The sequence below is a fragment of the Microcaecilia unicolor genome, chromosome 5 (genome assembly GCF_901765095.1).
Source record: "Microcaecilia unicolor chromosome 5, aMicUni1.1, whole genome shotgun sequence".
NCBI classification, from domain to species: Eukaryota; Metazoa; Chordata; class Amphibia; order Gymnophiona; family Siphonopidae; genus Microcaecilia; species Microcaecilia unicolor.
In genome coordinates, this window is record NC_044035.1 from 170,788,219 (window position 1) to 170,801,092 (window position 12,874).

A 12,874-nucleotide genomic window follows, 5' to 3' on the forward strand; every position below is an offset into this window, starting at 1 on the left:
ATCTCTTACTGGTTGGTGGGGGATCAAATACTTATTTCCCTCTGCAGAATGCAAATAAATTCATATACTTTCCACAATGTGATTTTCCGGATTTAATTTGTGATGTGCTATCTCTCACTGTTACCAATAACCTACCCTTCAATTATGGGCTGCTCATGTCTTTGTCAGTGGGCAAACTTACAAAATCAGCAAGGGATCAAATACTTATTTCCCCCACTGTATAACTTATTCCCTTATCTATGATCTATAGCTATAGCCTGTGTCTTTTTGGCTTTGCTTGGCCTAAAATAATAGGCCTTAAACTTTAAAACCTCTGTTTCAAACAGACTCTGAATTAACACAGAGACATTTTTCAGTGAAGGACAAGTATGAGTGATAAGTATTCGAAGGAGGGAGGTTACAAAGGACAAATTAAGGATAATTGGGAATAAAAAAAAAAAAAAAAGCAGAATTATGTGAAGGTGACAGAGGTCAGAGTTGAAGAATACCAGATAAGTAAGAGAAAATATAAGGCATTAAGTGATTGGACAAAATTGGGCTTCAGTAATCTGACAAGCACATTTTGTGGCAGTCAGGTTTTGTTAAGCTTCTAAAAGGAGAGAGAGAGAGAGAGAGAGAGAGAGAGAGATTTTACTTTACTTTTACTGAAAATTGGGCTGATATAAAGCGAATGCTACATACCTGTAGAGGGTATTCTCCGAGGACAGCAGGCTGATTGTTCTCACTGATGGGTGACGTCCACGGCAGCCCCTCCAATCGGAACACTTTCTAGCAAAGTCCTTTGCTAGTACTCGCGCACCGATGCGCACCGCGCATGCGCGGCTGTCTTCCCGCCCGAACCGGCTCGTGCCGGCCAGTCTCATATGTAGCAAAACAAGAGAAGGGAGGCGGGCGGGTTTGTGAGAACAATCAGCCTGCTGTCCTCGGAGAATACCCTCTACAGGTATGTAGCATTCGCTTTCTCCGAGGACAAGCAGGCTGCTTGTTCTCACTGATGGGGTATCCCTAGCCCCCAGGCTCACTCAAAACAACAACCATGGTCAATTGGGCCTCGTAACGGCGAGGACATAACTGAGATTGACCTAAAAAATTTACCAACTAACTGAGAGTGCAGCCTGGAACAGAACAAACATGGGCCTAGGGGGGTGGAGTTGGATTCTAAACCCCGAACAGATTCTGAAGCACTGACTGCCCGAACCGACTGTCGCGTCGGGTATCCTGCTGCAGGCAGTAATGAGATGTGAATGTGTGGACAGATGACCACGTCGCAGCTTTGCAAATCTCTTCAATAGTGGCTGACTTCAAGTGGGCTACCGACGCTGCCATGGCTCTAACATTATGAGCCGTGACATGACCCTCAAGAGTCAGCCCAGCCTGGGCGTAAGTGAAGGAAATGCAATCTGCTAGCCAATTGGATATGGTGCGTTTTCCCACAGCCACTCCCCTCCTGTTGGGATCAAAAGAAACAAACAATTGGGCGGACTGTCTGTTGGGCTGTGTCCGCTCCAGATAGAAGGCCAATGCTCTCTTGCAGTCCAATGTGTGCAGCTGACGTTCAGCAGGGCAGGAATGAGGACGGGGAAAGAATGTTGGCAAGACAATTGACTGGTTCAGATGGAACTCCGACACAACCTTTGGCAAGAACTTAGGGTGAGTGCGGAGGACTACTCTGTTATGATGAAATTTGGTGTAAGGGGCCTGGGCTACCAGGGCCTGAAGCTCACTGACTCTACGAGCTGAAGTAACTGCCACCAAGAAAATGACCTTCCAGGTCAAGTACTTCAGATGGCAGGAATTCAGTGGCTCAAAAGGAGGTTTCATCAGCTGGGTGAGAACGACATTGAGATCCCATGACACTGTAGGAGGTTTGACAGGGGGCTTTGACAAAAGCAAACCTCTCATGAAGCGAACAACTAAAACCTGTCCTGAGATCGGCTTACCTTCCACACGGTAATGGTATGCACTGATTGCACTAAGGTGAACCCTTACAGAGTTGGTCTTGAGACCAGACTCAGACAAGTGCAGAAGGTACTCAAGCAGGGTCTGTGTAAGACAAGAGCGAGGATCTAGGGCCTTGCTGTCACACCAGACGGCAAACCTCCTCCATAGAAAGAAGTAACTCCTCTTAGTGGAATCTTTCCTGGAAGCAAGCAAGATGAGGGAGACACCCTCTGACAGACCCAAAAAGGCAAAGTCTACGCTCTCAACATCCAGGCTGTGAGAGCCAGGGACCGGAGGTTGGGATGCAGAAGCGCCCCTTCGTCCTGTGTGATGAGGTTCGGAAAACACTCCAATCTCCACGGTTCTTCGGAGGACAACTCCAGAAGAAGAGGGAACCAGATCTGACGTGGCCAAAGAGGAGCAATCAGAATCATGGTGCCGCGGTCTTGCTTGAGTTTCAACAAAGTCTTCTCCACCAGAGGTATGGGAGGATAAGCATACAGCAGACCCTCCCCCCAGTCCAGGAGGAAGGCATCCGATGCCAGTCTGCCTTGGGCCTGAAGCCTGGAACAGAACTGAGGGACTTTGTGGTTGGCTCGAGATGCGAAGAGATCTACCAAGGGGGTGCCCCACACCTGGAAGATCTGTCGCACTACATGGGAATTGAGCGACCACTCGTGAGGTTGCATAATCCTGCTCAACCTGTCGGCCAGACTGTTTACGCCTGCCAGATATGTGGCTTGGAGCACCATGCCGTGACGGCGAGCCCAAAGCCACATGCTGACGGCTTCCTGACACAGGGGGCGAGATCTGGTGCCCCCCTGCTTGTTGATGTAATACATGGCAACCTGGTTGTCTGTCTGAATTTGGATAATTTGGTGGGACAGCCGATCTCTGAAAGCCTTCAGAGCATTCCAGACCGCTCGTAACTCCAGAAGATTGATCTGCAGATCGCATTCCTGGAGGGACCAGCTTCCTTGGGTGTGAAGCCCATCGACATGAGCTCCCCACACCAGGAGACACGCATCCGTAGTCAGCACTTTTTGTGGCTGAGGAATTTGGAAAGGACGTCCCAGAGTCAAATTGGACCAAATCGTCCACCAATACAGGGATTTGAGAAAACTCGTGGACAGGTGGATCACGTCTTCTAGATCCCCAGCAGCCTGAAACCACTGGGAAGCTAGGGTCCATTGAGCAGATCTCATGTGAAGGCGGGCCATGGGAGTCACATGAACTGTGGAGGCCATGTGGCCCAGCAATCTCAACATCTGCCGAGCTGTGATCTGCTGTGACGCCCGCACCCGCGAGACGAGGGACAACAAGTTGTTGGCCCTTGTCTCTGGGAGATAGGCGCGAGCCGTCCGAGAATCCAGCAGAGCTCCTATGAATTCGAGTTTCTGCACTGGGAGAAGGTGGAACTTTGGATAATTTATCACAAACCCCAGTAGCTCCAGGAGGCGAATAGTCATCTGCATGGACTGCAGGGCTCCTGCCTCGGATGTGTTCTTCACCAGCCAATCTTCAAGAAATGGGAACACGTGTACCCCCAAGTCTGCGAAGTGCCGCTGCTACTACAGCCAAGCACTTTGTGAACACTCTGGGCGCAGAGGCGAGCCCAAAGGGTAGCACACAGTACTGGAAGTGACGTGTGCCCAGCTGAAATCGCAGATACTGTCTGTGAGCTGGCAGTATCAGGATGTGCGTGTAGGCGTCCTTCAAGTCCAGAGAGCATAGCCAATCGTTTTCCTGAATCATGGGGAGAAGGGTGCCCAGGGAAAGCATCCTGAACTTTTCTTTGACCAGATATTTGTTCAGGGCCCTTAGGTCTAGGATGGGACGCATCCCCCCTGTTTTCTTTTCCACAAGGAAGTACCTGGAATAGAATCCCAGCCCTTCTTGCCCAGATGGCACGGGCTCGACCGCATTGGCGCTGAGAAGGGCGGAGAGTTCCTCTGCAAGTACCTGCTTGTGCTGTAAGCTGTAAGACTGAGCTCCCGGTGGACAATTTGGAGGTTTTGAGGCCAAATTGAGAGTGTATCCTTGCCGGACTATTTGGAGAACCCACTGATCGGAGGTTATGAGAGGCTACTTTTGGTGAAAAGTTTTCAACCTCCCTCCGACTAGCAGGTCGCCCGGCACTGACACTTGGATGTCGGCTATGCTCTGCTGGAGCCAGTCAAAAGCTCGTCCCTTGCTTTTTCTGGGGAGCCGAGGGGCCTTGCTGAGTCGCAAGCTGCTGACGAGAGTGAGCGCGCTGGGGCTTAGCCTGGGCCGCAGGCTGTCGAGAAGGAGGATTGTACCTACGCTTGCCAGAAGAGTAGGGAACAGTCTTCCTTCCCCAAAAAAATCTTCTACCTGTGGAGGTAGAAGCTGAAGGCTGCCGGCGGGAGAACTTGTCGAAAGCGGTATCCCGCTGGTGGAGCTGTTCTACCACCTGTTCGACCTTCTCTCCAAAAATATTGTCCGCACGGCAAGGCAAGTCCGCAATCCGCTGCTGGATCCTATTCTCCAGGTCGGAGGCACGCAGCCATGAGAGTCTGCGCATCACCACACCTTGAGCAGCAGCCCTGGACGCAACATCAAAGGTATCATACACCCCTCCGGCCAGGAATTTTCTGCACGCCTTCAGCTGCCTGACCACCTCCTGAAATGGCTTGGCTTGCTCAGGAGGGAGCTTGTCCACCAAGCCCGCCAACTGCCGCACATTGTTCCGCATGTGTATGCTCGTGTAGAGCTGGTAAGACTGAATTTTGGCCATAAGCATAGAAGAATGGTAGGCCTTCCTCCCAAAGGAGTCCAAGGTTCTAGAGTCCTTGCCCGGGGGCGCCGAAGCATGCTCCCTAGAACTCTTAGCCTTCTTTAGGGCCAAATCCACAACTCCAGAGTCATGAGGCAACTGAGTGCGCATCAGCTCTGGGTCCCCATGGATCCGGTACTGGGACTCGATCTTCTTGGGAATGTGGGGATTACTTAGAGGCTTGGTCCAGTTCGCCAGCAATGTCTTTTTTAGGACATGATGCATAGGTACTGTGGACGCTTCCTTAGGTGGAGAAGGATAGTCCAGGAGCTCAAACATTTCAGCCCTGGGCTCGTCCTCCACAACCACCGGGAAGGGGATGGCCGTAGACGTCTCCTGGACAAAGGCCGCAAAAGACAGACTCTCGGGAGGAGAAAGCTGCCTTTCAGGGGAGGGAGTGGGATCAGAAGGAAGGCCATCAGACTCCTCGTCAGAGAAATATCTGATGTCCTCCTCCTCCTCCCACGAGGCCTCACCATCGGTATCAGACACAAGTTCATGAACCTGTGTCTGAAGCCGTCCCCAGCTCGACTCCGTGGAAACACGGCCACAGTTTGAGCGTCAAGAGGTAGACTCCCTTGCCCGCACCGGCGAAGCTCCCTCCGCCGACGTCGTCGGGGAGCCTTCCTGGGAGGCGACCGCAGTCAGTACCGCAAGCAGCACCGATGTCAGAGACCTCACCCCGGGCAAGGGGCCAGCCAGCGCCTCACTCGACGGTACCGGTGGCGCAAGCACCCCCGGTACCGGAGGGGAAGGGCGCAACAGCCAGGATCTCTGGGAGAACGGCCCGGAGACTCTCGTGCAGGGCGGCTGTGGAGAAAGACATGGAAGCCGATGCAGGTGTCGAAGTCAGAGTCTGTTCCGGGCGTGGAGGCTGTTCCGGGCTGTCCAAGGTGGAGCGCATCGACACCTCCTGAACAGAGGGTGAGCGGTCCTCCCGGTGCCGATGCCTACTGGGTGCCAACTCCCTCGGCGACCCAGAGCTCTCGGTACCGACGGGGGAAGAAGACCGGTGTCGATGCTTCTTTGACTTTTTCAAACGAAGCATGTCACCGGAGCTTCTCGGTACCGACGAGGACGACGTAGAATCCAGCCGTCGCTTCCTCGGGGCCGAGGCTGAAGAAGGTCGGTCTCGGGGGGGCTGTACCGCAGGAGCCCTCCGGGTAGGGGGAGACCCACCTGAAGGCTCACCGCCACCAGCAGGGGAATGGACAGCCCTCACCTGCACTCCAGTCGAAGCACCACCATCCGACATCAGCACTAGTGGAGGTCCCGGTACCACCGACGCAGACGCAGCCTTCCGATGTCTCGGCCCCGACGACGCAGAGGGTCGATGCCTCGATGCAATCGATACAGTCGCGGCCGAGGGCGGAGGTCTTGACGCTGTCGACGTCGATGCACTCGATACTCCCGGTGCCGATGAAGAGCCCGAGAACAACACGGTCCACTGGGCCAATCTCGCTACCTGAGTCCTTTTTTTGTAAAAGGGCACAAAGACTACAGGCCTGCGGGCGGTGCCCAGCCCACAGACACTTAAGACACGACGCGTGCCTATCAGTGAGCGAGATTACCCGGGCGCACTGGGTGCACTTCTTGAAGCCGCTGGGAGACTTCGATGACATGGGCGGAAAAATCACGCCGGCGAAATCAAAACTCGTAATTGCGGTAAGGCACCAAAAAGAGAGGGAGAAAAAACTTGACCCGAGGCCTCAAAAGGGCCTACCCCGAAAACGAAAGAAAACTTAACGGGGCAAAAATCTGGAAATACGGGAAGGGGAAAAAGACCGATAGGCCCTTCTCCGAAATCCCTTTTTTTTTTAGAAGCGAAAGTCAAAAGACGCGCGAGGGTCAACTTAAGGGGCGCGAACGGCGCAAACACGACCGTACCGAGCGCGGACAAAAGAAGACTGACGAACATGAGCCGGTTCGGGCGGGAAGACGGCCGCGCATGCGCGCGCGAGGACTAGCAAAGGCCTTTGCATTGGAGGGGCTGCCGTGGACGTCACCCATCAGTGAGAACAAACAGCCTGCTTGTCCTCGGAGAATGCCCTATATACATTTTTCTTTCTCCTGTTCAAATGTATACAGTCTTCTTTCGCCTCTCCTTGTCCTCCTCTCTGAGACACCATTGCTTCCCTTTCATTCCCTCCTCTCCAAGGGCACCATTGATTCCCTTCCATCCCCTTCTCCTCTCCAAGAGCACCATTTCTTCCCTTCCCTCCAGGGGAACCATCTCTTTCCTTCCCTCCCCTTCCTCTGCAGAGGAACCATTTCTTCTCTTTTCTCCCCTTCCACACCCCTCCAGGGGCACCATTTCTGTCCTATGGTGTCTTGTTTCTCCCTCGCCTATCTCTCTGCTGACTCTCTCATATTGATTGAGTAGTTGAAAGGAGGAGAGCACAAGCACTACATCAGATCACACCATCCTCCTTTGCTGCCTGGGGCCTGAATGTTCTTCTGAACTCACTGCTATATGGTTTCCTATGCATTCAGGGTTTTTTTTTTTTTTTACAAAGCCACGCCAGTGATTCCCACATGTTAAATGAGAGGAAGCCCATAGGAATTGAATGGGCTTCCTTTCATTTGCTGCACCAAGAATTGGTAGTGCGGCTTTGTAAAAGAAGCCCTCAAAAAAGTCAATTCCAAGTGTCAACCGCCCCCCCCCCCCCCCCCACACACACACACACAAAAAAACCCAAACACATGACATGAAATTCTGTTGCTCTTCTCCAGCTGTCCAATTAGTAGGCCATAGCATATATGAAACAGAGGCTGTGGAGTTTTGTGGAAAAGTGTTTAGGGCAGCAGATCTCAAACTCTAGGTTATGACACCAAACAGGCTTAGAAATCTTCATTTCGAGTTGCAACCACAGTACCAAAAAATTCTAGCGCAGGGGTTCTCAACAGAGTCCTCAGGACATACCAAGCCAGTCTGGATTTCAAGATATCCATAATGAAAATGCATGGCAGAGATTTGCATTTACTGTTTCCAACTATATGCAAATCTTTCATGCATATTCATTGTAGGTATTCTGAAAACCTGACTGGTAGGATGTGTCCTGGGTTGAAAACCCCTGGTCTAGAGTGATGCCATAGACCCGTGCAGGCCAACAAGCTGCTATACATTGACCTGCATGGGCTCAGAGGCAGGGTCTCCAACAGCACTGTGCGTCCATGCTAGAATGTAGTTTTGTATGAAGCATGGAGAAAAGGCAGAGCTGGGTTACAGGAATGCTTTACTACAAGATGCAGTCAAGGACAAAAACGTTCAGGAAGCACTAACTTAGGCAAAATGGGAAGAGGAGCTAGGATATGGAGGAAATGTATGAAAGAGGGCTTGAGGTGGTGTGCATAAAAGAAGAGCTACGGAGAGGATAGATAGGATTCATGGACATCTGGAACGTAAAAAAGGACATGAAAAAAGAAAGACCAGAATTGGGACGGGGGCTGTGAAGGACGGCAGGGCTGGAGTCAGCAAAGCTGCATCTCATTTCTCTCAGGAAGACCTTTTTCTAGATCTCAAAACCCTTCCTCCTTTATAGCCCTCCCCCTTCATTTCATAAACTTCTCTTCCTTTACTTCATCCCTGATCATCCCTTTGTCTTCTCCCCATTCACAGGATCTCTTTCTATTATCTACCCTGTCCCCCCCCCCCCCCCCCCCCCCCCACCACCTGAAATTCCTCACCTTTAAAACTCCTAAAATAACAAAATTCAGACAAAGCAAGACTGGAAAACTAACTTCTTTTTTATATTAAATGAATTTTGCAAAAGAAAAATAAAGTAATATAGATCTGCCACATAATTATCAGAAAATATTGGAAAATTTACCCCAGAATTTGCTGATACTTGGCACAGACTATCCAAGCTTCTGCAGAAAACTGGGGGCTGTGGCAAAAACAAGAAAGCTGCTCACTAGCAGTAGAGCCCCATAAAATAGACGATGAAGAGTCCTTGTGATCAAATTGCTACCATCTACATAGCTGAATTTCAAAGAGCTTCACTCATGGAGTCCAGCTGCAGTAATGCCCATTGTCTCCAAATCTTACTTGGCCACTAGGTTCCTGAAGGTACCTATAGTTTGTTTTCACATGATGGAATCAGCTAATGTGAACAATCTGTTTATAGATTTCTCAAGAGCACACATGTACACTCAAGTCATTCTTTTGATATTCATGTGAACAAGCTGGCTTATCTGACAGTGGCTTTATGTGCTAACACATCACTAAATACAGAAAAACATGAAAGTTCATCTAAAAGATACTGCTTGAGAAACAGGAAAAAAGTGCTATATATTTCCAACAATAAAATGTTTAAAAATTTTACTTTGTATTTTTGTGGTTATTTAGATAAACGTGTATTAAACTGTACTGTTATACTCATGGTATTTCTGCAGTTCAGCGAGTTTAACATTTAAAACAAATTAGCTCAAATTAAAAGGGATGAATGGTACAAAGTTCATGAGAACCAAGTTATAGTTGTAATGTAGCGAACCAACCACTGCTGAGACTACATTCTCTCTGGAGAGTTACAATTCAAATATCATGTCAAACCAGACTCAGCAAAGTCAGTCCTCATTTTACTGTTGCCAAACTTAGAATGCTTAGGAAAATCCCAACTGTGGACTAGGAAAGAAGTAGAGAAATTGTGGGTGCCTTTCAAAATGCTCTGCTCAGAAACAGAATCTACAAGGAAAGGAGTAACGCTGGGACTGGTGCTCATAAATGGGGCAAATTTGTCTAATGCCTGTGAGTTCTCACCTGGGTAGTAGTGATCAGTTTGGTTTGGTAGAACAGCTAACGCGGAGTGCAGTCACACAAAGTCCTGGATATGAAATATGCCGACTTAAGTAAAATGGAAATTACCTGAAGAAAAAGCTAATGGGTTGGGAAGACATATGGTAAGTGGAAAGACAATGGTCCAAGATGAAAGGAGCTATAAAAATGGCAACAAACTTATGTAAGGAGAGTAAATAAAGGCAAGAGAAAAAAGAAACAGATATGGTTCTTCAAACAAGTGGCTAAGAAAAAGGCAAAAGATGTAGTGTTCCTGAAATACAGAAGAACCAAGACTACCACCACAGAAAAGAATACCAGAAAAGACTGAAGGAAGTGAAGAGAAATATATGTCTGGCGAAAGTCCAGGCAGAAGAACAAATATCTAGAAACTTAAGAAGGTGACAAGATGTTTTTCAGGAGTATTACTGAAAGGAGGAAGGCTAAAAATGGAATTGCAGCTGAAAGATGTTGTGAATCACTATATGGAGAGTGATTAGGAAAAAGCAGATGTGCTTAAAAAAAATACTTCTGTTCTATGTTCATGGAAGAAAATCCTGTAGAAGTACCAAGGTCGGCTGACAAGGGTACATATGAGAGTAGAGCAGCTATCACACTGTTCATGGAAGAAAGTGTTTTTCAAGTTATTTGTAAAGTGGACAAAGTCATAGGACCAAACAGGATCTATCCCAGAAAACTGAGGGAGCACAGGGAGGTTCTGGTGGGTCCTCTTAAAGATTTGCTTAATAAATCAGAAACAGATGAAGTCCCTCTTTACAAAAATGTTGACAGAGAAGTGGGAAACTACAGGATGGTATGCCTCACTTCAGTGACTGGAAAGTAATGGAAGTGCTGTTGAAGGAAAGGGTAGTGAATTTTCTGTGAGGCAACATGGTTCTACCAAAAGGTAAATCATGCCAAATGAAGAGAATTGGACCGAGGATATGCACTTTATGTACTCTGCTTGGATTTCAGCAAAGCCTTTCAAATGGTTCCCCCACAACTTGATAGGCTGAAATTAGGATCCAAAATAGTGAACTAGACTAGAAATTGGTTGACTTACAGAGGGGGGTGGTTAATGGAATTCACTTGGGGGAAGGAAAGGTGGGTAGTGGAGTGATCAAGGGTTGGTGCTGGGGCTGACTCTGTTCAATATATTTGTGAACAACATTGCTGAAGGGATCGGAAGGTAAAGTTTGCCTTTTTTGTGGATACCTCCAAGGGCTTGCAACACAGCGGACATCATGAAAAGTGACCTGCAAAGTTTAATGGGGAGAAGTAAAGAGTTATATACCTGGTGAGTAGAAATCCTAGAAAGTTGTATGTGCTAGGTGGTGAGAAGCTGATATACACAGAGAAGGGGACCTTGGGACGATAATGTCTGAGGATCTCAGTGTCAGAAGGATGCTAGTCTGAAGACAGAGAGAGAGGCATAACCAGCAGAAAAAAAAAAGATGTTGATGCCACTGTGCAGAGAGTGTTATACCTGGTGAGTAGAAATACTAGAAAGTTGTATGTGCTAGGTGGTGAGTAGCTGACATACACAGAGAAGGGGACCTTGGGATGACAAGCAGAAAAAAAAAAAAAAAAGAGAGATGTTGATGCCACTGTGCAAGCCATTGGTGAGACCCCACAGAGTATTGTGTTCAGTTTTGGAAGCCATATCTTGCTAAGGATGAAAAAAGACTTGACGTGGGGGTTTGCGCCAAGATATATAGAGAGACTAAAAGTCCTGAATATGTATACTCTAGAGGAAAAGAGGGATGGGGAGATACAGACGGGTTGAACGGGTCGACGTGAAGTGCCTGTTTACGCTTTCCAAGAATACTAGGACTAGGGGGCATGTGATGAAGCTACAAAGTAGTAAATTTAAAACAAATCAGAGAAACATTTCTTCACGCAACATGTAATTAAACTCTGGAATTTGTTGCCAGAGAATGTGGCAATGGTAGTTAGCTTTGCAGAGTTTTAAAAAAGTTTGGACGGCTACCTAAAGGAAAAGTCCATAGACCATTGTTAAAGTGGACTTGGGGAAAATCCACTATTTCTGGGGATAAGCAGTATAAAATGTTTTCTACTTTTTTGGGATCTTGCCAGGTATTTGTGACCTGGACTGGCCACTGTTGAAAACAGGATGCTGACCTTGATGGACCTTTGGTCTGTTCCAGTATGGCAATACTTATGCACTTATGTATCTGGGTTTTAAAAAGTTTGAACAAATTCCTGGAGGAAAAGTCCATAGTCTGCTATTGAGGCAGACATGGGAAGCAACTGTTTGCCCCTGGGATTTGTAGTATGGAGTGTTGCCACTATTTGAGTCTCTGCCAGGTACTTGTGACCTGGCTTGACCACTGTTTGGAAAACGGGATACTGGGCCAGATGGACCATTGGTCTGACCCAGTATGGCTACACTTATACAGATCTTTTCTGGGAAACGGTAAAACTAGACATTAACTGACGCTGCAGGGTGGTAGAGGTGTAATGTCAGGAAATACTTTTCTACAGTGAGTGTAGTCAATGCCTGGAATGCCTTCTCGAGGGAAGTGGTGGAGATGAATTCAGAAAGGTGTGGGATTAGCACAGAGGATCCCTAATTAGAAAGAGGATGGTATAAAAACAAAAAACTTAAATGACTGCATGCATTTTGATGTGTTGAGTGGTGGTTAGATGGTTCCAGCTGAGAGAAACTAAGGCCAGTGCTGGGCAGATTTCTACAGTCTGTGTCCCATGTATGGAAAGACAGATTAGGATGTGCTGGAGAGGGCTTCAAAATTAGTGGTAGAAGTCTCAGGATTACAGAACCTGGCATAGCTGAGAATTGCTTATCAATTCCTATTACAAGTTTATACTTAAATATTAGATCTGTGGGGAACAAAGTTCACATTATTAAAGACTGGATTGAAGAACACCAACCTGGTTTCATGTTTCTGATGGAAACATGGCTGCAATTAGAAGATGACCCCATTATTAAGGAATTATGTTCCCCAGGGTTTAAAATTTGGTCAATACCTAAGAAGGGTAAAAAAGAAGGAGGACAGGATTACTCTACAAAAACTTTCAATGTTTACTTGGATTTGGCTCACACCTTCCAGCTGTAGCTCAAGGTGAGTTACATTCAGGTAGAGTAGGTATTTAATTAAATCATTTTCACCAACATTAGAAATATTAGCTTGCAGGATAACTGATAACACACTGAATTGTACTTTTTTTTTTTTTTTTTAACTGCTCTTCAGGCAAGTGGTCCTCAGCAAAAGATGATTTTTGTTAGCTAGAAATATATTAAAATTCACCTTATAATTTATTATTGGGAGACAAACATATCTAGAATCCCTCAACGATCCTAAGGTAGCTGATTTCTATGC

The 12,874-nt window shown here is 47.6% G+C and overlaps 1 protein-coding gene across 1 annotated transcript in view; it reads right to left on the reverse strand.

Moving 5' to 3' along the window:
* Window positions 1-12,874, reverse strand: part of CNOT1 (CCR4-NOT transcription complex subunit 1) — a 1,017,784-nt gene that overhangs the window by 353,821 nt on the left and 651,089 nt on the right. The window contains 1 exon segment of the mRNA XM_030203593.1: window positions 12,426-12,521. Coding sequence (XP_030059453.1) covers window positions 12,426-12,521 — 96 coding nt within the window.